The sequence below is a fragment of the Chenopodium album genome, chromosome 22, assembly GCF_948465745.1.
Source record: "Chenopodium album chromosome 22, dcCheAlbu1.1, whole genome shotgun sequence".
Lineage (NCBI taxonomy): Eukaryota > Viridiplantae > Streptophyta > Magnoliopsida > Caryophyllales > Amaranthaceae > Chenopodium > Chenopodium album.
The window spans coordinates 5,274,782-5,300,922 of record NC_137855.1 but is presented as its reverse complement, the minus strand read 5'-3'; the positions used below and the strand labels follow the sequence as shown (position 1 = coordinate 5,300,922).

General features: G+C 41.5%; 2 protein-coding genes across 4 annotated transcripts in view; one reads left to right on the top strand and one right to left on the bottom strand.

Annotated features, from left to right (window-relative positions):
* The window catches only part of LOC145605554 (CBS domain-containing protein CBSCBSPB3-like), a 7,791-nt gene extending 5,288 nt beyond the window's left edge, over positions 1–2,503 (bottom strand). The window contains exons 1-5 of the mRNA XM_081661626.1: positions 2,201–2,503; positions 1,835–2,009; positions 1,603–1,735; positions 617–787; positions 87–165 (exon numbers count right to left, since the gene is read on the bottom strand). Coding sequence (XP_081517752.1) covers positions 87–165; positions 617–787; positions 1,603–1,735; positions 1,835–2,009; positions 2,201–2,337 — 695 coding nt within the window. The 5' untranslated portion in view covers positions 2,338–2,503. The remainder of the gene's footprint in view (positions 1–86; positions 166–616; positions 788–1,602; positions 1,736–1,834; positions 2,010–2,200) is intronic.
* On the top strand, positions 1,280–26,141 carry LOC145605553 (filament-like plant protein 3). 3 transcript variants are annotated; one of them, XM_081661625.1, is made up of 5 exons: positions 1,280–1,399; positions 21,927–22,164; positions 22,894–23,074; positions 23,289–25,060; positions 25,580–26,141. In XM_081661625.1, the coding sequence occupies exons 2-5, from the start codon at positions 22,036–22,038 to the stop codon at positions 25,913–25,915; spliced, it is 2,418 nt and encodes an 805-aa protein (XP_081517751.1). In that variant the 5' UTR covers positions 1,280–1,399; positions 21,927–22,035; the 3' UTR covers positions 25,916–26,141. The 3 variants fall into 3 exon arrangements, with proteins under 3 accessions (XP_081517751.1, XP_081517749.1, XP_081517750.1); XM_081661623.1 differs by lacking the exon at positions 1,280–1,399 and adding an exon at positions 21,069–21,567; XM_081661624.1 differs by lacking the exon at positions 1,280–1,399 and adding an exon at positions 21,069–21,696.

Genomic DNA, 26,141 nt, shown 5'->3' with positions numbered 1-26,141 from the left:
CAAAGCCATACATCTTAGCACCACAAACTCAGCAAGCAATATATCAATACAAAATAGCTCATATGCAAATTTAAGTCAATCCATACTTGGTGTTTTCAGTGATAACAGTCGACAAAGAAGGCTTGAACATCCGTTCCCTTAATGTCTCTATAAACGCAGCAGGTGCTGGAAAAGAGATAAAGTGAAGACCATTGGAAAATTGTCAGCCAACATAAAGTCATAAGAAAGAAATGAAAGAGATCAAAGAGACAAATGTCACTCAGATTAAATTCTAATAAAGTTCAGGGTGTCTCGTGAACTCCACTTAGTAAACTATCTCAGCTCTGCAAGCATGAGCATGAACTATACGAACTAAAGGTTGAAGGAGCTTTGGGACACTGATGTATGAAAGGAAAAACAAAGAAAGGAAGCACATAATGAAAATCATCCTAAATAGTTAGCCTTTTAAAATCCCAAGTTTACTGCTCAAAATTCTTGTTCCAATATAGTAAGAATTTTGGACAGACAACTCAGCATATCTGAACAAAACAAGTGAACAAGCCATCTTTCTCGTTCACATGCGCTTGGAGGAGGAAGAGGAGGGGGGGGGGTGGGTTGAGGGGAGTGCTTAACTAACCACTGAAATTGTTTCCCATCTGACGCTCAACTCCCTCAACTGCAGCAGCAATAGCACTACCCTGCTCAGCAGCTTTCTCCATTCTTGATATGGCATCATATAAACACCTTGTGATATCCAACAAGGCAATCACTTCACCATTTTCTACTACAGGAAGATGCCTGAATTTTCCTGTTGAACAGTAACAGAAGGTATTACAAAGTTTTCAACAGATAGCCAACATAATAGACATCCAACATTGAACTCTATAGATGATATGGCTCCCATTGGATCAGAAAAAAAGAATCAACAAAAAGTATCATTTTAGAGCTTGTAAAACAACATTGTTGAGACATAATTCAGGTGATTTAAATCAGAAATACAAATGACATTGCTGGAAGAATGGTCCTTCTTGATGGAAAAGGACATGCTCCACTTTTAAAGGCAGTCATTTTCAACTCCTTGGAGAACACATTCTCTTCATAAAACATCTATTTTTGGTAGAGTTCATAAAAAAAAAAAAAACAAAAAAATCTAAAAGGTCCAGCCACAATCATATCATTACTGAAAACAACTTAAGAAGATAATTTGCATCCTTGGTTCACATCATAAACCACTATTGAGCACCAAATATCAGAATCCAACCTTTTTTATATAAATTTTTAAGAGACAATACCCGTACATGTAGCAGGAGAGAAGGAAACCAGCTTGGAAACCTCATTTTTGGCACTAGAACTAGGAACTTATGTACTCCACCAATTTTCACGAGCACTATAAGGAACAACATACTCCCCCCAATTCAAAGTAAGTATTCTCTTTTTCTTTATAGAAATTTTCATATTAATGGTCTCAAATGTATTCCATTTAACACATTATTCTACTACAACCTCATCCTACTAGTTTTATTCCACTCTACTTTAAACTTCGTATATGCGGAAAATAAGATAATTTCAACCAAAACAAACACTCTAAAATGAAATGGAGTTTACATTAGAAATGCCTCTAACCTTGAATCATCTTCTGCAAGGCATCAATAGCTAATGTATCCGAAGTCACAAATATCGGATTCCTAGTCATAATTTTCGATACAACAGTCTGTTCCGGCCTCAACTCCTCCGCTATAACCCGAGTAGCAATATCCTAACCACAACACACACAAAAACAATCAATCATCAAACTAACCCCAACAAAAACACAAAATTCAATCAATCAACAACCAAACCAAAACATCAATTTAACCTTGTCAGTAACAATTCCAGATAACAAAGCATTAGAATCAGTCAACAACACAGCATCAACACGACGTGCCGCCATCCTTCTACAAGCATCCGACACCGATGTCCCTTCCGGAATCGTTAATGCCTTTGACAACTTCAACTTCTTCACCGTTCTCTCTCCTCCCACAACAGATGACCTACATACATTCATACACATTGTTAAATTTCCAATTTTTCTTCAAATTAACCAAATTAATCAAAACCCCATTTCAAATATCAATAACCCCATTTCAAAAAACAATAACCCATTTCAAAAATCAATAACCCCATTTCAATTCCAACAAAAATTCAAATATTCAACCCAAAAAAGAGAAAAATTAAATATTACGGAGGTGAAGTAGGCTTAGAGGAGGTTCCATTTTCAGATGGTGGTGCCGATCTTTTCGCCGCCGTCGCCGGCTGACGTTTCTGGGTCAAACTAGTTCTTCTCGGCGGTGGCGGTGGTACCACTTGAGAAGAACTCATTTTTTTAATTTTTTAATTTATTGACAATCAAAATAAAAACAAAAATCAAATTGGGGAAAATCAATCTAGGGTTCCAAGGTCAAATGTTTTTTTTCAAATTTGGGGATGAGAAGAGAGAGAAAGAGCTAGGGTTTATCTTTTTCAAAAAAAAAAAATTAAAATTTCTCTCTCCTTAGTTGTAAGTGGGACCCACTTTGAGTTTTTAATTCTGTCTTTGGTGACTTGAGATTTTCTCTCTCCTAAAAAAAAAATTATCTCGATTTCGTATTTTTCCCACCCAAAATTATTGCATGCAATTCAAATTCAACGTTTTTTTAAAAAAATTATTTTTTTATTTTTTGATTGGATAACGTGGAGTTTAAGCAACCTTATAAAAATGGGCCAGGTGGCCCAATTATGAGCCTGCAACGTGCCCATGTATTGGCCCATATTGAGTCCATAATGTTATGATTATAATTGTTCAGCCTTATTATGTTTGGGTTGAGTAATTGTAGTGTTGAGTTATGAACTTATGATCCATAATGTCATCATTGTAGATTTGTCATCAAACTTTAGACAAAAGAGGGTCATGGATCTGAAAATTTTGATCATTGTGCTTGTTTGAATGGCTTGTGATAGATGCTTTCGAATGCCTTTTTGAGTTTGAATTAGCGTTTGATTCCGTGTGATGAATCAGTGTTTTTTCGATGGATGGTCCTTATTACTGGTTATGTCTGATATATTAGTTGTTAGTTGGTTCACTTGACTTGTTTGATTAACTTACACGAGTATTGTTAGTTATTTGTAATTTTTATTCTATTTCTACAAGTGCGATTGTGTCATTTTTGTCATGTAGCTTTATTAATCAAAACTAAGGGTCTGTTCTCATTGACTGAACTCAGCTGAACTGAATTGAACTGAACTGAACTCAGCTGAACTGAACTGAAATGAAATGAATATTTTATAAGAGAAGGAAATTAGGAGCTGAACTGAACTGAACTGAGCTGAACTGAACTGAACTGAACTGAACTGAACTGAACTGAACTGAACTGAACTCAACTGAACTGAACTGAACTGAATTTCAACGTAAGAGAACAGGCCCTAAACTTAATTTTATTAGTTGAAAAGTATAAGGCCTTTGAGTTCATATCAAAGTCTATCGTACATGTTCAAGTGACAACTTTAAATATTAGTACAAAACTAACTTCAAATCATCAATGTCTATATTATCGTGTCACATAATTCATGAACACTAGGCCACTCTAGCTATCAACCAAAGCTTTGATTTATGGACCATTTGGACCATCTATGACACTAAAAAATACAAAGATCGACTCATGGAAACACACGTACAAGTTAATTAGACAGAAATTGGAGTGATGAGCTTCCTCAAGTCCCTATCCTCCACTCTATACAACCCACAAAGGTCCCAAGTATACCTTGGAAATTTGGAATGGATGACTCTATTATTGATCCTCACCTGCCTCTTCAAATAATCCATTTTGCTACCGGCCATAGATGTTTTCCACAATTTAACTTCAATTATGTATGCAATATGTTCGTAAAATAAATACTTCATAATTCTTATATACTCCTTTTGTTTCTAAATGTTATTCCTATTTGCAAAGAGAGGGGTTAATTAGTATATAAACGAAGGTGAATTTTTCTAAGTTATTATGATTAGTAGTTTAGTACTCCAATATGTATGAATCCGTAATAAGTATATATTGACAAGTAGGAGTTATAATGATGAGTTGAGTGGCATGTTTGAGCCTATTATTGTAACCTGACCCTAAGTGGATCTATCAAAACTTAGCTTGTTCTCTTCGCCTTGTCTCATAAACTTATTAAAGCTTACTCCCTTTGTCCCAATTTACTTGCAACATTTTGACTGGACACGCTTGCCGATGCACATGTTTGACCGTCAATATCTTTGAGTATTATATAGTATTTATAAAAGCTATGAAAGTACATATTAAGAAAAAGAAATTGTACATTAAAATAGATCTAACTACATCTCACATGATTACATTGATTTTGATATAATAGCTAAAAAATATGGTCAAAGTGAGATGTGTAAATAGTGTTAAAAGTCAAAACGTTACGAGTACTTTGGGACGGAGGGAGTATTACTTTATTAGAATGTAATAAAAATGATTACGTTTCTAGGTAGCTAGCTAGGAACATTCAAATTAGATCAAAGTCATCAAACCAAAATATCTAGTTTTTGTTCACTTATTACAAACATCTTTATTTTCATTTTAATGAAGATTATGAGAATTACATTATTAAAAAGTACTTATTGAGACTAAGTTAATAAAAAAAAAAATTTAACTTGATATGAGCCTGGTGATTTGACAAAAAATTAGTCCAAATCTAATCAAAATTTAAAAATTATCATCATATTGTAACATCTTATTTCATGTAAAGATTCGAAAACGAGTCATTAAATTAGGCCTGTATATAAACACGCCATTACAACTTTCATAAGAAACTAGTTTTGACGTACACCTCAATTACAAATGATTACATGTTACTACCAATACTTAAAAGTCAAATAAACACACACATACATTGGTCATCACATATATGCAATACATTAATAATGACATGAATGTTGCATTCAGCAATAGTGAGAAAAATGTGACCTGATTCTAAATAATTCCCATAAAATCAGCTTCTTATCCCCCACTTGATAGAACTTGGTGCAACGTGGGCCCAATGTGATAAGCACATCTATCAAATTACTCCAGATCACACCCTATTATTTACCAATCAAACTAACCATCATTAAAGAGCAATCAACACCCTTGTATGGTTTTTTCGATTAATAAAACAATATCAATGTCTATTAATTTTGCCTTGTGTTTATCTAATTATATACTTGAGGGTCTGTTCTAAATTACTGAATTGAGTTAAACTGAACTGAATGAACTGAACTAAATTGAATTGATTGGAACTGAACTGAATAGCGTTGATATAAATTGTTTATGAGAGAAATAAAATTAAGAGCTGAACTGAACTGAACTGAATTGAAATTAAGCTGAAAAGAACGGGTCCTGAGTATTTGGAATAATTCATTTAAAACGAGAGGTTTTAATTATTACGATTACGCATCAGTATGTATATACAATAGTATATAAGAAAATAATAAGCTCGATATATAAATTGTTTAATTTGTCTCATTGTATGATTTAATTTTTTTTTATTTTATTATTTTAATTATTCGTATTTAAAATCCATCGTGGTGGGCAACATGCTCTCATACAATGCAAAGAGTGTTAGATTGATTGAATTGTTGTGAAAGTGCTTCCATTCCGCAATTTTAATTTTAATCACATAGCCTATAACTGTTTGAAGATTTGCATTTAAAACTCTGTACGTACAATCAAATGAGACCAAACACTAGATAACAAAGATTGTATTATTTGCTAACTTGAAATAATGAAATGAACAAATTTTGAAAAAAATATATCATGGACCATCAAAGTGGACCTTCACTATAAATATGAGAAAATAAGATAGTTAATTATATAAAATAAACAGAAATATAATTATGGATGCGTGCATGCAAGTCCTAATCAAATTATTTGTTCTCACCCTAAATTCAAATCATTACAAAAAACATACTAACATAATGCATAAATGTGCATGTATGCACTCATGTGGTCTTTAACATAACCGACACATTTTATTTATTTATTTAGATACCATGATTTATGCATCAATTAGATGGAGCAAAAAGATTAGCAAGGAAGGAAAGCATATTAATTGATACTCGTACCTTTGTAGGCTTTGTTTCATTTAAAGTAAAAGTTAGATTTGTGGCACTTTCGTTTAAGGTTGTTTATTATTACTTTTAGTTAAAAGTAATCCTTTAAACACCATACTCTTTATATAGATTTGTTGTTCATATGATATAGATGAGAGATTATATTAATTAAACTATTTCATGCTTGTAGTCATCACTAGTGTTTAGGGTAAAAATACCCCAGGTACGTGGCCCAATCTCATAGTGACACGTGGCCCAATAAGAAGGCGACAAGTGGCCCTATGAGAGTGTGACACGTGTCCACCTGACAGGGTGACACATGTCAGCTATCTTTAAATACACAATATAACATCAGAAAGAGAAAAAGGCCCTGATTACATCCGGCCCAAATCCCGAGAAAACCTTGAAAGCCGTAAAACGGCGCCCCTCATGACACGTGGCGACCTCTGATTGCGCAGCCAATCATGTCACGAAATTCTAGGTTATAAACCCTAGAGGGGCACATGTTCCCACCCCTATAAATACCCCAATCATTTATGATGGGAGGGGTGGATTTTGGACATAACATAAATATAGAGCATTAAAAAGCTCCAACTTCTCTCTACTTTCTCTCTCTAGCTTTTTCGATTTCCGATCACTAACTTGATCGTCGGAGGCGAATATTCCGACCACCGGAATATTCGTTGTTTTGCAGGTGTCCGAGTCTCATTGTCAGTAGAGCGTGACCAGTATCCGAGGGAATCACAAAAAACCCCGAAACATTTGGCGCCGTCTGTGGGGATACTCGTCCGTTATGGCAATAGATGGTCAGACACCTAATTCTGGTCCTCGTCCAGGCGAGGACGGATATGTAGAAGACATACGTACCACCATACATTCAAGCAATCCTTTGACTGCCTCATTTGAAAAGCCGAACAACCTCCTGTTACCCCAGCTACCCTAATGGCCGAGCTGACTAAGCTCCGCAAGGAGTTGGCGGCTACCCAGCGAAAGGGGGGAAGAGGCACTTCCAAGAAAGCCAACAACAAGACCAACGCAACTGATGCTGGTAACACCCTATTCCGTCGTCCGCATGGAAGGTCTCCCCGAGTCCCACGGACCAACTTCTCTAGCCTGCTGGCGAAAACACAGTCGGCTGGGGGGAGGGGCAGACAGCCGACAAGAGTTGAGACTGAGCCGTCACAGCGTTTCAAAGACGCAAGGGATTACATTCGGCACAGGCAAAGGGAGAGGGCCACATATTCTGACACGGCCTCTACCCCAACCATGCCGGATGAAGCCTCCAACCAATCCTTCTCTCAATACACCAACACGGCCGTTTCCAGCAGAAGTCAAGCCGCTCATACCATTACTCCCGTTCCAGTTCAGCCATCACAATATCAGCCCCCTCAAGTACTCAATGGGTTGATACAGCCAACTCCCCAAGTCTTTGGGCAATATGGGCCGTATGGTCAGATGTTCGGCCAAGCTCCCTACCTGGCTGGAACGTCCGCTCAGCCTCAGCCTATCGATTGGCAAATGCGTTTGTTGAATTTGGGAGATAAGCCGCCTCCGTTTTCGCAAGACATACTAGTGTCCCCTCAGCCAGCAAAAGTGAAGAGTGTACTAGTGGGTGCCTATGATGGTACGGGCAACCCAGAGGAGCACATTACCTCGTACAGGAACTTGATGTACTTGCAAAGTGTAGATGATGCTACATGGTGTAGATGTTTCCCGGCCACTCTCAAAGGGGTGGCCCAGGATTGGTTTAACAGCCTTCCAGCCGGATGCATCAATTGTTTTACCACCCTCAGTTTGTTGTTTGTGGGAAACTTCTCATACAACATCCCATCAAGAAAGACAAGTCTCAACTTGGCCACAATTGTCCAAGGAAAAGAATGAAGGACTACGCTCGTACGTCCAAAGATTTAACCAAGAAAAATCCCAAATTCATAATCTTCCGGACGAAATGGCTTACTCAGAATTTCTCCGGGGATTAAGGCATAATGGTTTTAAGTTTGTTTTGGTAAGAAAAAAGATTCGGTCATACGCAGGTGTATTGCGGGAAGCCGAAGCCTATATTGAGGCCGCGGACTTTTGTTCGCTCACCAAATCAGAACAGCCGGCCAAGGGGGCTGAGAAGAAGCAATCTTCTCAGCAAGACTCGGCCGGCCGAAAGAGAGAAGGAAACAAAAGAAAAGAAATCTGGGTGGCTGATGACAAGCAACCCAAGTCAAAGAAAAGCAAGACGTACGAGCCCCATTATGAGTTCAACAAGGATGGCTACTCCATTTTGATGGAGATAAAAGACAAGTTTGAGTTTGAGAAGCCTCAGCCTTTGAGAGGCTCGGCCCAGTACAGAAACAAGAACAAGTATTGTCATTACCACAAGGATGTAGGTCATGACACGAACGAGTGTATCAATCTGAAGAGGCTGTTGGACAAGTTGGCCGACAAGGGTCTGCTGAAACCCTATGTGACCAAGTCCAAATTCACCTTCAAACGGACAGACAACACGTCCGAGAAAAAGCAACAAAGCGATAAGAAAAATGACAAGGAAGATGATGGGAATAGAACTGATTCAGGTTTTGTGGCCGTGATATCAGGAGGCTTTGCTTCAGGCGGCCCTACCATGAAAGGAATCAAGCGGGATGCTCGAAATTTGTCAAATGTGATGCAAACGGACGCCGTTAAGGCCGAGCCATTTCATGAAGTGATCATAAGTGAGGCTGACCGTGGAGAGGTCAAGGCTTTGCACAATGATCCCATGGTCTTTGTCATGAAGATAGCAAATTTGAAGGTGGGACGAATATTGATTGATACGGGCAGTTCGGCCGATATCATCAGCCTGTCTGCCCTAAGGAATTTAAGCTTCCCAGAAGATGCTCTCCAGGATATCACTCACCCCTTGGTAGGATTTGGGGGGAATGTCATTCATCTGGTCGGACGGATTGATCTTCCAATCCGCTTCGGGCAGAAGGGAGAGGGGAGAGACATGGTCGTCCGCTTCCTCGTTGTTAAGAGTTGACCGTGAAGATAGCAAGTTTGAAAGGTCGGACGGAAAAATTGGAACAATCCAAGGAAGTCAGAGAATGGCTAAGGAATGTAATCAGCTGGCCGTGAAGCTAACAGCGCGCGGCCCAAAACTGTCCGAGCCAAAGGAAGAAGGAACCTCACTCCCAGCATACCAGGTCGGCCAGAAGCATAAGGCGGCCAGGGCAGAAGAAGCCTATCAATTAATGACTGTCGGCCGGCCAGATGAGTTGAGGCCCCAGCCGGCCGGCAGCCACCAAGATATAGTGCTTGACTCCAACCACCCAGAACGGACAGTTAGTGTCGGCACTATAGCTTTGGGATTGCTTGGGGATGAGCTAGTTCAGCTTTTAAGAGAATTCAAAGATGTGTTTGCATTTGAAGTTGGTGAAATGCCAGGGATAAGTCCTGACCTGGCCGTGCACAAGTTGGCCGTGAATCCTTTGATAAAACCTGTCCGCCAGAAGAAGAGGAATCACGGAGAAGAGAGGAATCAGGCGGCCGCAGCAGAGGTGAAAAAGCTGCTGGACGCCGGTTTCATTCGGCAATGCTTCTACCCAGATTGAGTGGCCAATGTAGTTCTTGTGAAAAAGCCGAATGGAACTTGGAGAATGTGTGTGGACTACACGGACTTGAACAAGGCGTGTCCTAAGGACAGCTTCCCTTTGCCTAAGATTGACCGTTTGGTTGACTCTACGGCCGGACACGCCCTAATGAGTTTTATGGACGCATACTCCGGATTCCACCAAATTCCTTTGTGGGAAGAAGATCAAGAAAAGACAGCGTTTGTGACCGAGCAGGGGTTGTACTGTTACAAAGTTATGCCATTCGGCCTCAATAATGCCCCTGCTACCTTTCAGAGGCTTGTTAACACAGTCTTTAGAGACCAGATCGGCCGGAACATGGAGGCGTACATTGATGACATGATTGTCAAGTCAAAAGAGCCAGCCGACCATCTCAAGGATCTACGAGAAACGTTCACCGAACTCAGGCGGCATAAGATGATGTTGAATCCAAAGAAGTGTGTATTTGGTGTTGAGTCCGGCAAGTTTCTCGGATTTTTGATTGATCAACGTAGAATTGAGGCCAACCCTGAAAAAATTCAAGTCGTCCTTGACATGAAGTCCCCAAGAACAATTAAGGAAGTGCAAAGACTGACCGGCTGTTTAGCAGCCCTTGGAAGATTTTTGTCAAGGTCAGGGGATAAGTGTCGTTACTTTTTTCAAACCATTAAGAAGAAAGCCATGTTCGAGTGGACAGAGGAGGCCGAGGAAGCATTCGTACAATTGAAGAGTCACTTGCATACATTGCCTCGCCTCGTCAGTCCGCTCAGGAATGAGAAGCTATACATCTATCTTGCCATCTCTGAACACTCTCTAAGTGTCGTCCTTCTTGCTGAGAGGGACGGCCATCAGGTCCCAGTGTATTTTATCAGCCATGTACTTCATAATGCTGAGCTTAAGTACCCCCCAATTGAAAATTTTGGCCTGGCCTTATACATGGCATCAAAGAAGCTGCGGCCGTATTTTTTGGCACATTCAATTGTGGTCTATACAGACCAACCCTTGAAGAAGTCGTTCTCAACATTAGAGGCAAGTGGCCGCATGCTCAAGTGGGCCTTGGAGCTCAGAGGTTTAGATCTTGTGTTTGAACCAAGGAAGGCAATCAAGGGGCAAGCTTTTGCGGATTTTTTGGCTGAAATGACACGGCCTGATCTTCAGCCGGTCGGGGACCAAGTCTGGAAAGTGTTTGTGGATGGTAGTGCAACAGCGACCGGATGTGGTGCTGGTATTATATGTGAATCTCCTGAGGGAGACAAGTATGAGTACGCATTGAGATTTCAGTTCCAAGCGTCAAACAATGAAGCTGAGTACGAAGCATTGTTGGCCGGCCTAAGGATGTGTAAAGCGGCCGGGGCAACCAAAGTTGAAGTATGCTCGGACTCCCGGCTAATAGTTCACCAAGTCAATGGTGGCTTCGAAGCCAGGGAGCCGGCCATGATGAAGTACATGCAACTAGTAAAAGATGAGGCCGAGAGCCTAGAACATTTCACTCTCAGACAAGTTCCTCGATCAGAAAATCATCAAGCGGACGCGCTCTCCAAATTGGCTTCCTCTGCATCATGTGATACTCCAAGATCAGTGTTTTGGGAAGTAAAGGAGAAAAGGAGCATTGATGCCGAGCCCGTTCAGATAATAGATAGAAGTTCAACCTGGATGGACGGAATTATTTCCTACTTAAGGGATGGAATACTTCCGGACGATCCAAAAGAGAGTTGGCTAATGAAGAGGAGAGCGGCCTGGTTCGAGATGAAGGATGGGGAACTATTCAAAAGAGCCTTTGTGAAGCCTTACCTTAAGTGTATAACTCCTGAAAGAGGGCATGAAGTGTTAGACGACCTTCATCAGGGACATTGTGGCTCACATATTGGAGGACGAGCCTTAGCTGAAAAAGCGACACATTTGGGTTATTACTGGCCGAGCTTGAATTCGGACGCCATGAAAATGGTGAAAAAATGTGACAAGTGCCAGAGATTTTCAACCCTCATTCATCGTCCAGCAAATAGTCTATCAGCCATTAGTAGTCCGCTTCCTTTTGCTAAATGGGGCATGGATATTTTGGGGCCGTATACTCCTACATCCGGCCAGAGACGATATGTACTAGTGGCAGTAGACTACTTCACTAAATGGGTTGAAGCTGAGGCCGTCCGGGGCATTAATGGACGGATGTGTCAGCCTTCATTTGGAAGAGTATAATCACTCGGTATGGAGTACCTCAGTCAATGGTGTTCGACAATGGACCTCAGTTTGAGACGCGCCAACTCAAGGAATGGTTAGGAGACCAGGGCATAACTCATTGTTTTGCCTCAGTCGGCCGACCACAAGCCAATGGTCAAGTTGAGGCCTATAACAAGTTGATTTCAAATGGGATCAAGCGCAAGCTTGAAAAGGCAGGCGGCCTATGGGCAGACGAGTTGGTCAATGTGCTATGGTCCATACGGACAACGGCAAAGAGTTCCACATGGGAGACTCCATTCTTTTTGGTCTATGGAGCTGAGGCTGTACTCCCAATTGAAATGTACGAGCCCACTTTGCGGGTAACGCTTTATGATGAATCGGCCAATTGGGAGGCCATGAAGACCGCCCTAGACTTTCTTCCAGAAGCTAGGGGCAATGCGGCGCTTAGGCACGAAATTTATCGCTTAAGGATGACAAGGGCATATAACCGCCGAGTGTCTAAGCGGCCGCTCAAAATGGGGGATCTAGTGTTGAGAAAAATGGAAGCTGTTGGCCGTGCCAATGAGGACGGCAAGTTGACCCCTAACTGGGAGGGGCCGTACCGAATTAGGGAAGAAGTCCGAGACGGCACATATCGCCTTGAGGCAATTGATGGCCGTCAGATCCCACGGACATGGAACACTGACAACCTGAAGAAATATCATGTTTAAGTTTTATTTCTTTAAGTACTTAGCCAAAAAGCTGTGTATACAGCTAGGTCTACTGACCGAGCCTTGTAATTAAAGCCATACGGCCACAACAATGTGCCTTTGACAAAATTAATGAAAAGTCAGGCATTGTTGAACTATTTGTTGTTTTACTTGTGTTTATTTGCATTTGTGATTAAAGGCCGAATGAAATGATTTACTAAGTTGCTTCCAATATAGCAACACGGCTTATCATTCTTACTAAATGGCCGAAGTGAAAAGGAAGCAAGGTTGCTCCCAATATAGCAATTCGGCCACACCAAAAAAAAAAAAAAAAAAACTGATTTAATTCAGGGAACAATGCGTCCACCCAATTCTAGGCGGACGATTGAGGCAAGGTATTCCGAACTTGTGTAGAAAACAAGTGTCCTTTACAAATAGGCAAGGGCATACCTAGGCATTTAGCCTGGCCGAGCAAGGAATCTCTAAGTTGAGATAATACTTGGGATTTCTAGGGTGCGTCCGAGCCATAGATTCAACGGACTACTCGTACAATGATAGTCGAACGGCCAATTAAATTGATTCGGTGCTTCACCTAGTCCAAGGGCAATCATTACTATGATTTGATTAACTTGCTAGTCGTCATACCCTTTAAGGTATAAAAACTACCAAGTTAATCAAACCACTTAGAGAATGGACTAGGCAAACACCGAATAAAGGGGCATACCCCTAGGAACGTACGAAAAGGCATAATGTTGAGACGTACGAAAATCATTCAAAAAACACAAAATTGCAAAAAATTGCTAAGTATGAAACAGAGTTGAAAAACCGCCCAAAAGGCGGACAAAATTCTCATTGATTAGACCGCTCAAAATGCGGCCGAAAATGTTTACAATACCGCTCCAACAGGCGGCTTCAAATTAAAAACAGAAAAGAAAAGTACAAGCTAAGTACAAAGAAAGCTTAACAAAGAAAAGCTTGGAAGCTGAGCAGACGGCTGCTGGAGGACCTGAGCTCTACTTAGCCGCATTGTCTTTGGCAGGCTCCTCCGCATTTTTGGCGTCCGTGACCTTGGCAGCCCCGTCGTCTGCCTCCTCCTCCTCATCTCCTTCTTCTCCCTCGTCCTCTCCGGACTCGGGCGAAGTAACTACTAGCTCGGGAGGAGGCTGGCCGGCCCTCTTTGCCTCTTCCCTGAGGCAGACATAGTTCAGCCGCTTCTTGAAGCGTTCTTCATAGTAGGCGTCCTCACCATCATCCACCATCAGCTCGAAGGCATCGAAGAAGTATGCCCTAAGCCTGTCTTCGGCATTCTGCTCAATGCAGACGATTTCCTCCGCGCTGGGCGGCCGAGGAGCTTTTAGCTGCTCAGCATATTCCGAAACGGACTTCTTCAAGGCCTCAACCTCGGCCCTCAGCGCGTCCGCCTCGTCCAAAGCAGTCTTAAGGTTGGCTTGGGCCAACTTCAGCTCACTCTTCAAGGCCTCAGATGCCTCGAAGCCCAGCCTCCACTTCTCTTTCTCCAGGACGGCCTCGTCCCTCTCAACCCGCATGGCCTCCCTGGCCAAGGACTCCTCTTCGAGTGCCTTGCCCAGTTTGACCAGGTCTTCAGTTTGCCGCGCCGCCTTGTCGGCCAGCGCGGTTATTTGGGTCTCAAAATGCACCCTTTATCCTTCCAGCGTCCTCGGCCTTCCTGATCTCGAGCCAAGCCTGCTTCAGCCGCTCGTTCTCTTTATCCTTCCATTCAAGGAAGGCGTTCAGGCAGAGGAAAAGCTGCGGATAAAAGAAGGAAACTTAGTCAAATATAGAAAAATTTGCTAAGTGTTAGAAAGAAAAAGTATAAAGAAAAAGAGACGTACCTCAGCAGAACAGTTGAGCATAGGGCCGAGGAAGCCCTCATTGATTCCTCGCAGCTTATCACGCTGCGCTTGGGGAACCGCGCGAACCATGGCCTCGCGCATGGCCTTCCTGTCCGCCCCAGTCAGTGACTGGCCGGGCAGCCTCATTTGCAACTCCTCTGAGATGTCTACGGACGACCGAATAAGAAGAGTTAACTAAAATTTACAAGTAAATCAAATGGTACCAAAATAAAGAAAGAAGACTAACCAGTGGAGAAGCTTGGAGGAGAGAGATTGGTGGGAGGAGGCGGCAAAGAGGCCTCCCCCTCGTTTTCTGGACGACCAGCATCAGCATCGCTGGCCGACTGACTGGCATGTAGCCAGTCAGATTTTTTGACTCTCTCGACTCCCGGAATCGTGAAGGAGCCGGTCATTTTTTCTGGGGTTGACTTATCCCCACCGTCCGAAGGGACAGACTCATCGTGGACCTGATCAGCAACAGGTTCCACGGGCTTGGAGACCCCGCTTTGTGTCAGCCGGGGTTGTTCTCCTTGAGACTGCGTTGTAGCAGTTTGCGACTTCGCCTTGGCCACGGATTGTGAAGGCATCTTGGTAGCAACCGTCTTCCTCCTTTTAGATGTGTTCGCATCAGGAGTGGACGTGGCCGGCTGCTTCCTCCTTGCCTTCGGAGTAGAGGAGGACTGCAAGAAACACAATCAAAGTTAGAAAAATTTTACAAGACAAAGAATGTGTTGGCGTCCGTATGAATTGGGGAAGGAGCTCCCTTCCAGCATGCCTGAACGGACGAAAAGCGTCCGTGCAAACTCAGGAAGCAGGCTCCTCCCAATATAGCAGAACGGACAATGGGAAAGAGAAACTCCAAAAATAAACTAAGTGTTTACCTCCTTGAGTTGCTCGTACATCTTAAAACGAGCTTTGTATCGAGCCAAGTCCACCTCGGACATCTCCACTTCCCCTTTTTGGGCCGAGTCCAGCATAGCGTACGCCTCCGCTGCAAAGAGAAAAAAGCAAAAGTGTCAGAATATTTTTCTAAAAACTATACGTGCGTACAAAAAGTTTATATATCTAAGTGTCCACCTTGGGGCATGTTTTGGTACAGGCCGTACGCAGACATGAAGGTAGTGTCCCTAAGCCAGTTAGCAAGAGGAACCCAATGGCTAGGGACACATTCAGTTTTGTTACCCCGCTTGACTCGGTTGACCTTGAAGTACTCAAGCTGGTGCTCGTGGCTTGGATGGATGGGCGGCTTGTCAGGTTTATGGTCCCCACTTCCGAGCTGAATGGGATCCGGACGGCACTTGTTCATGCGGAGGTTGAACTCCGCATCTTGAGTTTTGATGCGGTAGAATCGGTGCTTCCAGTCCCTCCATTTGCTGACACGGTCGACCACAACCATGTAATCCCTGGTCGCACTCAAGATGAGCCAACCATCAACATCCTTCTCCAGCCGAGTGAGTGAGTGCATCTCACAGAAGACTGCAAAGTCTGGTGTGAAACCCTTGCAGATGCACGTCACTAAGTACCCAAAAATATTCAACCAACTGTTTGGCGTCAGTTGGAAGAGGCCAATGTCGTATTCGTCCAGAATTGTCCAGACGAATGGATGAAGAGGGAAGTGAAGGCCCACATCCAAGGCGGCCCTGTAAACGCAAAACGCCCGTTTGCGCGGCTTCTCCTCATCCCAGGTAGCCACAGCGATGGCTTTCCTGGGGACTTGTATTTCGAATCCCTCCCCCAAATGGAGGGACTCCTTGTACTTCTCAAAATCCTTTTTTAGGAACTTCAGGGCCGTCTCCCCAACCGTACAGGCGTACGGGTCCCTGAAGTTGTCAATGTTGGCGACGTTTTCCTCGGCCGCCGCCTCACCTTCGGCCGTCTCACCCACGGCCTCTTTCTCAACTTCTTCTTCTTCCATTTGGTGAGAAGGAGCACTCCCAAACTCTGAAGACAGCACCTTGTCCAGGTCTGCTGCCTCGGCCGAGCTTCGGCCTCTTGAGCTATGTACGCCCATAGAAGAAGGAACGCCCTCCTCAACTGATGGACGCTTGCCTTTGTCTTTGGCAACGTCCGCCTGATTTCCCGAAGGAGGGGCGTTGCGAATAGGCAGGTCGGACGGTTCCCTAATTGAGATCCCCGTCATGGGTCTGTCCGCCCCGCCCAGTTGAAGAAGAGGTTGAGAGGAAGAGGGGACGGACGAACCAGCAGCGTCCGCCCCAAGATCGGTAGGAGGGTCTTTGCAGGCTACCAGTTCGGCCCCATCCATGACTGAACTGGCAAATTGAGGGAACCTAAGTCCCGGAGTAAGAGTGGACGAGGCGCCTTGAGCTTGTTGGCATTCCTCAAAAGAAGAAGTGACCTCCACGGCCAAGTGATGAGAGCCAGTGGAGGCGGTCGTTGTTTGGGTGGTGGAGGTAGTCTCCACCTCCATGGTACTTGGGTTGTTAGGGTCATAAGGGACCCTAGGGTGAACCAGACTACCGTCTGGATTCCTGGCCGCATGAAGATCGCGCGTACGCATTGTTCTTGCCATTGCCTGAGGGGACAGAGAAGAATAAGTGGGGGTGAGTATGTACGCACCAGACATAGACTCACTCCAAGGAGGAGACAACTCTTCTCCGTCCACTCTAGACTCCTCAGTCCCAGGCGAACGGCCGACCTCATGAGGAGAGTCGGACGAAGCCGAGTATGGATCCAGAATTGAAGTAAAAGAAAAAGAAAACAAGTAAAAGTAAAAGCGAAGATGTAGACGACCTACCTTTGTACGTTCTGAAAACTTTGAAGGTGGTGGTGAAGTTCTTGAATTTGACCGGAAAACTCAAAAAATGCCCGGAAAACTCAAACTCACGGCGGCGCTCTTGAAGATTAAGGGAAAAATAACTTTCTCTCACTAGAATGCTCTGACTTCTCTCTAGAATTCACAATTGGGTAAAGTGTGAAAATGAGAATTCACCTCCCATATTTATAGAATGAATTCATGGGGGCAAAATGGTAAAACCATCTTTCCCGCCTAAACATTCAAACGGTCATTTCTTGAGAAATTACTCGAAGAAAGGGACATAATAACGTTAGGGTTCTGTTAACTTGTGGAAAAATCAGACGGACCATTGACGGCACGTCAAAGTGAGTTGAAATGGGTTAAGTCGCAAATTCAAGAGTTTTACACCTTCAACACTTAGTCTCCAAAACTTGAGAATATCTAAGAGAAAAATGCGTCCGCCCAGTTCTCAGACGATTCAGACGTACGCAGCATGATTAAAGAGCCGGAGAGTACGTCTGAAATCATGGAAGCCCTATTGCTGTGGCCGCTCTGGGTAGTAAGGAGATAAGCTCCTCCCAGAGTATCAGAACGTCCAGCCTATTGCTGTGGCCGCTCTGGGTAGTTAGGAGATAAGCTCCTCCCAGAGTATCAGAATGTCCAGCCCATTGCTGTGGCCGCTCTGGGTAGTTAGGAGATAAGCTCCTCCCAGAGTATCAGAACGTCCAGCCCCATTGATGTGGCCGCCCTGGGTAGTTAGGAGATAAGCTCCTCCCAGAGTATGAGGACGTCCAGTCCAAAAAATGCGGACGTCCCGATGAGCTAGGAGATAAGCTCCTCCCAGAGTATGAGGACGTCCAGTCCAAAGTATGTGGACGTCCAAATGAACCAGGGGTTAAGCCTCTCTCAGAGTACGAGAACGTCCAGTACAAAGTATGGACGTCCAAATGAGCAAGAAGACAAGCTCACCCCAGACTACGAGGACGTCCAGAACAAAATATACGGACGTCCAGGTAGCAAAGGGAGCTTTGAGTCCAAAGTATATGGACGTCCAGGGCAGATGGGAGGTAAACCCAACCCAGAGTACCAGGACGTCCAGAATGTAAGATCAAAGGAGGCGGCCAGTAAGTGTACGAGCCACCCCCTCTGAGGGGCAAATGTTTAGGGTAAAAATACCCCAGGTACGTGGCCCAATCTCATAGTGACACGTGGCCCAATAAGAAGGCGACAAGTGGCCCTATGAGAGTGTGACACGTGTCCACCTGACAGGGTGACACATGTCAGCTATCTTTAAATACACAATATAACATCAGAAAGAGAAAAAGGCCCTGATTACATCAGGCCCAAATCCCGAGAAAACCTTGAAAGCCGTAAAACGACGCCCCTCATGACACGTGGCGACCTCTGATTGCGCATCCAATCATGTCACGAAATTCTAGGTTATAAACCCTAGAGGGGCACATGTTCCCACCCCTATAAATACCCCAATCATTTATGATGGGAGGGGTGGATTTTGGACATAACATAAATATAGAGCATTAAAAAGCTCCAACTTCTCTCTACTTTCTCTCTCTAGCTTTTCCGATTTCCGATCACTAACTTGATCGTCGGAGGCGAATATTCCGACCACCGGAATATTCGTTGTTTTGCAGGTGTCCGAGTCTCATTGTCAGTAGAGCGTGACCAGTATCCGAGGGAATCACAAAAAACCCCGAAACAACTAGGGATGTCAGTGGGGCGGGTCAAGTAGGAGACCCGCCCCATCCCCGCCCCACTACTATTTCATGCTTGTAGTCATCACTAGGGATGTCAGTGGGGCGGGTCAAGTAGGAGACCCGCCCCATCCCCGCCCCACTGGGGCGGGGATGGGTCTCGGTTTGGCGGGTGGTGGGGCGGGGATGGGGATAAAAACCATACCCGCCATGGGTGATGGGGCGGGGGTGGATTTTAAGTTGTACCCGCCCCATCCCCGCCCTGCCCCACCCGCCCCACTTCATACCCGCCCCATCCCCACCTCATACCCACATCTATATATCTTTTAAAGCAAAATTACATACTTTTATACTATTTATAAAATAATTACATGAAATACAATATTAATTATAATTCTTTGTATGACACTTATATTATAACACAAAAATGTGTGTAGAATGTTTTATTTTATAATTCGTATTAATTATGTAAGATTGTTTATTTGAGATACGGAGATTAGGTGGATCTTGGGTGGGGATTAGGTGGGTCTTTGGTGGGGATAAGGTGGGGATGGATATCCAAGTGGGGGGTGGGGCGGGGATGGTTTTGGAGTTGTACCCGGTGGGGCGGGGATGGGGATGAAAATTGGACCCGCCGCGGGGATGGGGATGGGGATGGGGATGGGGATGAAAATATTAGGTGGGGATGGGGATGAGAAGGCCAACATCCGCCCCGCCCCGCCCCGCCCAATTGACATCCCTAGTCATCACAATATAGTAAGGCCATGTTCTTTTACGTTGAAATTCAGTTCAGTTCAGTTTAGTTCAGTTCAACTCAGCTCCTAATTTCCTTCTCTTATAAAATATTCAGTTTAGTTCAGTTCAGTTCAGCTCAGCTCCTAATATCCTTCTCTTATAAAATATTCAGTTCAGTTCAGTCAATGAGATTAGGCCTTTAAGTATTAAAGTAAGATCATAATTCAACTGTGAGTAGTAAAAATGCTAATATAAAATTATAAACAGTGATTTTTTTCATAAATTTTAACATTGTGTTCCTTTGTAAACTTGATTTACTCTAATTATGTTAACACAAACCAAGCCGCTAAGTTGAGAAACATGGATAAAGAGCAATTCGAAACTCGAAAGTGTATTGATCTAACATCCTCCACGTCTCTACCCCATGCACATATGTACATCCATACAAATGTAACAAAAACAAAAGTGGGAAAAATACTTTACAGATGCAAACCTACAAAGTTCATGAAAGCTACCCCATAATATTTGATTTAAATGACTAACACACACACACACGAAAAAAAGCATAATAAGAATCGGAGATAACTACATATATTAGATACCCAATCCACTTCTAATATACAATCCGAATATTTTAGTATTGCTGCGTTGGATGTCACTTCCTTTCTTAGCTGTGAGAGTGGAATCAAGAATATGTCAAATACTCTATATTTGAAAATTTGGATACAATTTGAATTTAAATCCAGGAATAGGATATTTAAGCCAATAAATATAGTCCAAAATATGTGCATGATTTAAAAATTAGGATTTGTTCTCTTTAGCTTAATTTCATTTCAGTTCCTAATTTTATTCTCTCATAAATAATTTATTTCAGCTCTATTCAGTTCAGTTCAATTCAACTCCAATCAGTTCAGTTCAGCTTAGCTCTGTAAATCAAACGAGGTCCTTAATCTAGGGTATGACATGTGTTTGATGGTATTATTATTAATTTTATGCTTATGAAATTTCTCGATTTGACTCAAATAAGGTTTTCTATTCAAACATTTGGATACTCATATCCCATTGGATTATTCATACTCTTATGGTACTGAATTTTACGTTATTGTGTATAAAATATTCGATCTATTACGTTAGCCGTTGTAATATGAGTACCTTACTTACTTACACAAATTATGTACCTAATAGATTGATTAATTTTTTACAAAGAAAGCATCCTTTATCATTGAGAAAAAACCACTCCAACCAACAATAGAATATTTCAACAACCCACATTATTAGGCTTTACAATTATAGGCACATAGTCAAGCTACTCTCTCACTAGATGACTACACAAATTTTGGCAAACATCAATGAAATTGAACAAGATGAGTTAAATCACATCTTCCAAGGGCGGGAATAAAGCCATACAATTTGAAAAACTTATGTTAGTACAATTTTTTTCCTTTTTTTTTGAATAGACCCCACTTTCCCCAATTTTTCCTCAAAAAAACCTAGATTGGAAAGAAAAATAATTGCTCAAATAAAAGTCTTTTCTTTCTCTCTTTCATCCTCAGCTCAACTTCACATGTTTCCTTCATCATTGAAACCCCACAAAACTCAAAAATAATCAAAATATTACTGTAATTAATAAATTTTCAGCAATCCCAAACTCCCTTCACACTCTGACATTCTTCAGAAGTTCAGATCTTCAATTTTTTAATTTTTTGGGATTTGAGATTCACCCTTTTTAATTCACTAATTAGATTACTGGTTTAAGCTTCTGGGTATCTTTGTTTTAACCAAAGATTGAATCTTTTTGATACAGTATTTTAATTAGTGGGTATAACACATTTCTGCTTTTTTCTCCAGATTTCATTGATATTTTTTAATTAATTTTTTGAATGATTTTTGTGGGTCATGATCTCATCATAATTAACTTTCTCTATCTTCCCATCCCTTTCTTCTTCTCTTTGTTTGTCACTGTAGGAAGAGAGATACTTTTGTAGGTAACAATCAAATCCCTTTTCTTCTAATTTTAATTTTTGAAGTAATTTTAAAGTTTTGAAATTTTCAGAATTTCATTATTTTTGGCAAATTTATGTATATTTTCAGATTTCTGTCATCTATCATTGGAGGTTAGAACAGCTGAGAATTGAATTCCAAGCAAAGTTTTTAAATTTCCCAAAAATTTTAAAAAGAAATTCAATTTTTGGTCTGACAAATTTCATTGTCAAACATCAATAGTTTGTTGGCAAGCACCAACCTTTTATATTTGTTTTTTAAAAAAACTATCTTATCTAGTATAGTACTGTGATCCTTAAATTTGCACATTCTGAAGATTCTGAAATATTGCCCATCTTTTCAGGGTTGTTCAAAAATATTGAAAGTTGCTGATTTTTGGGGGCAAAAAAAAAAAATTGAATTGTAACTTTTGAAGGGTTATGAGGTGAAGTGGGATCAAGGTGAATCAATTGATGGACCGCCGGAGTTGGCTATGGAGGAGGAAGTCGTCGGACAAGAGTCCGGGGGCCGAGACCGATAGCTCAGTATCAGGATCAGGATCACTATCATCTCCTTCTGAGAGGTTTTCAGATGAACATCAGGTTTGTAAATGATCACATTGTGTTTAAGTCAATTCAAATCTTGGTTAATAAAAGTATGTCAATTACATTTATCTTATGCTAGTTTGCTTTGATCACAATGTGTTATGATCAGTATAATTCAAATCTAACAAACTATTGTCAATTAGGATGGATTTATCAGTGTGTATTAAATGTCAGCTTGCTGCTTATTCTTGTGACATTATACTACATGTTAATGAAAGTATAGCTCATTGAATTATATTTTAGTAGTTTTTAAACTTAGTAATATTTAACTTGGAAGGGGATATAAGATGGGAATCATGGGATTCACATTCTACTTCAGATTAGGTAATTTTGTGAACATTAAAGTTGAATAAGATTCCAAGTGAAAATGTATATATTTCTAACTATTACTCGTACCGGTATCAAACTAAAACAGAATTTTGCATAGGTTTCATGTTCTTTTCTCCAAATATATATAGATTTCATGTGTTATTCACTTATTCGCCAAGCACGACTCGGTGAGTGAGACTTGCTTATATTGGTGCTTTAGAAGTGTTGTACTCCATACAATGCAAGAGTTATTAGTTTATTACATTGAAGAAGTTGTGAGGACTATCTAAGATGAGACTATTGGTTTGAATCTGGTATAAGAATAGTTTCTTACTGAAGGAAAATGGCAATAGTTTACCTCAATTGAATGGTGTATTATATGCCGCGTATCTGATGAAGCTTTCTACATTATTCAAGGCATCTCCAAATCAAAATTCGCAATCACCAGAAGTTACCTCGAAAGTTGCACCACCTGATGGAGATTCCAATGATGGAGTAAAGATTTTGACCGAGAAACTGTCTGCTGCTATTGCAACTATCACTGCAAAGGAGGAGTTGGTGAAGCAGCATTCCAAAGTTGCAGAGGAAGCTGTTACAGGTATATCTCATGTTCTTTCTCCTTAGAATATTTGTGCAGTCACATTTTTGCTCCCTGTAGCTCATTACTAGCCTTTCTGTTATTGCTGCGAAACTATTCTCTCGCTTTGAATTATGTTCTTTTTGACTTTAAAAGTTCAGACATAACAATTACACACAAGAAAGTTTCCTCCAACTATCTTAATCTGCTGATTTATTATTTGATTGTATCTTAGGTTGGGAAAAGGCTGAAAATGAGGTAGTTGCTTTAAAGCAGCAACTTGATATTGCAACAAAGAAAAACTCGTCACTTGAGGATAGGGTAGTCCACCTTGATGGGGCCCTCAAGGAGTGCCTGAGGCAGTTACGACAAGTGAGAGAAGAGAAAAATGAGAAGGTTCAAGAAGCCATTTCTAAGAAATCACAAGATGCAGAGTCCAAGTCTGAGCTGGACATTGAAATGTCTGATCTTCTTGCCCAACTTGAAACTGCAAATGCTAAGGTGGAAGCTGCTGCATCTTTGGAGTCCGATCTTCGCCTCAAATTGGATTCTGTTGAGACTGAAAATGCTTCTTTGCGACAGGAACTTAATTCTCGATTAGAAGAGTTAAAAATAATGACTCTTGAAAGGGATTTAAGCACAAGAACAGCGGAAACAGCCAGTAAACAGCACTTAGAGAGCATAAAGAGAGTTGCTAAACTTGAGGCTGAATGCCGTAGGTTAAAAACCATGGCTCGTAAAGTAACTTCTTTTAATGACTCTAAGTCATTCAATGACAGCCAATCAGATAGTGGAGAAAGGTTAAATGAATGTGAGTTGAGCCATTCAAATTCATGGTCATCTTCTCTTAAATTTGAGAAAGGTCCCTCAAAATCCCACATGCCCCCTTCACCTGATATTGGTCTCATGGATGATTTCCTAGAGATGGAGAAGCTAGCATCATTGCCAGAAGAAAATAAAAGCCTCTCTCTTGGACCTGCAACCTCGAGAAACAAACATAGTACAAATGACAGCTCCTCATTAAAATCAGAACTTGATGCCATGGTAGGTAGAATAGCTGAACTTGAGGAGAAGATTGAGATTGTTGAATCAGAAAAAATACATTTATCTTCGGCATTATCTCAATGCCAGAATAAGTTGAAGATTTCAGAAGCTCAGCTGAGCTCATGCCAGAATCAACTAAAGATATCACAAGCACAGCTAAGAGAAGCAAATAAAAAGCTGGGAATGTTGCAGGCTGAGTTAGATTTGGCAAATGAATTGAGACAGGCGATTGATCTAGAGCTCGATGATGCCAATGTAAGAAGGGAAGAGGCCGAGTCCCAGCATAGAGCGATTGAGGATGAGAGAGAAATGCTGCTATCTAAAGTCAGGTTTCTGGAGGGTGAGATTGAAAAAGAGAGGGCATTATATGCAGACTCTTCAGAAAAGTGTCGGGCTTTGGAAGATGAACTTTCTAGAATGAAGCATGAATTCAACAAATGGCAAAGTCAGTTAGCATCTATGAGAGAATCAAAGGAGGCAGCTGAGCAAGAGCTTTTGAGCACAACAGTAATGAAAGAAGCAGCAGAATCACAACTAAAAGATGTAAATTCTGAGGCTAAATCCTTGCTTGCTAAGATTGGTTCCTTGGAGAAAGAGGCTGAAAAGGAGAGACAACTGTCTGCAGAGTTTAGTGGTAAGTGTAAATTGTTAGAGAACGAGCTTTCAAGAATGAAACATGATGCTAACAGCTGGCGAAGTCAATTAGCTTCAGTGAATGGATCAAAAGAAGCAGTTAATCGAGAGCTTCAGATGACGAATGCAAAGAATGAAGAAGCAGAGTCGCAACTTAAAACCATACTTGCCAAAGTTGGTACATTGGAGCATGAGGTGGAAAAAGAAAGGGCAATGTCTGCTGAGTTTGCTGCTAAGTGTAGGAAATTAGAACATGAACTTGCAAAATTGAAGTCTAAAGCTGACTTTCAGCTTTCACCGATCTCAAAAGATGAGTTGGATAAACAACAGGTCAGTATACTTGTTCTAAATTTATTGGAGTTTTTAATCATATACGAAGTGGATAGATTTAGTAACAGGCTTATTGCTTTCAGTGTTTGTGGCTTTGAATGGGTAGATACATGCAACTAGAAGTCGTCAAGTTGATGCAATCATAAACCTACACTTAATTATTTTGAGGTTATACCTCTCTGAGAACATAAGTAAATTGTGCAATCAATGAATAAGATGATCTTAGAATCTTTTAGATGAAAAACATAAGCTGGTGGTGATTTAAATTTGCGATCCCTTACTTTATCGAAGACCTTATTGTTGTGTCTTACTGTCTTGCACTAACCAAATCTTTGTAATACGCTTTCTTCTTAAGAAGTGTGATCCTTTGCCCCAACTCAGCACTACAATTGATCATAAAACTAAGTTAGTATTTGATGCAAGCGTAAAACTATGATGATTAATGGGGGGATATGCAAAATCAAAGTATTAAAAACAACAATATCACTTACCATTGTTATATGTTGATATGTATGACAGGAAAAGGAGCTAGCTGTTGCTGCGAATAAAATGGCAGAATGTCAGAAGACAATTGCATCACTTGGAAATCAACTGAAATCCCTCGCAGCACTTGAAGATCTCTTCTTGGACGCAGAGAAGCTGTTGGAGGTGTCTGAAAAAGAGTCACCTCTTCAAAATGATGTAAAACCAGACACATTATCTTCTGATACTGCTCAAAATACTTCAACAATGAGCAAAGAAGATGACGAGAAGTTAGCAAAACATGATGCTAAAGCAGGAATGTCATTAGACAGACGGGATAAACATGGACTTGGGAAGTATTTTTCACGAACCAAAAGCACAATTAAAAGCTAGGATTTGCAAGAATGAATTTGAAGAGGCGAAATAACCTCTTAGGTAGTGTTGACTTCAAGCCAGTGCCACGGATTTGTACATCATTACATTGTGTACAGGCAATTTATATCAACTTTTGTAACTCTGTCGATCCACATATTTGATTGGCAAAGTATAAGAAAGTTTTGTACATCTCTATATTATTTTGGCTAATTAGCACGCCCTGGTAATTATAATACAAGTCAAG

Excerpts from the sequence above, each read along its gene's own strand:
- LOC145605553 (XM_081661625.1), top strand. The coding sequence starts at position 22,036 with ATGGACCGCCGGAGTTGGCTATGGAGGAGGAAGTCGTCGGACAAGAGT. Across the intron at positions 23,075-23,288 it reads TGCAGAGGAAGCTGTTACAG|GTTGGGAAAAGGCTGAAAAT; the intron begins GTATATCTCATG and ends ATTGTATCTTAG. Across the intron at positions 25,061-25,579 it reads ATGAGTTGGATAAACAACAG|GAAAAGGAGCTAGCTGTTGC; the intron begins GTCAGTATACTT and ends TATGTATGACAG.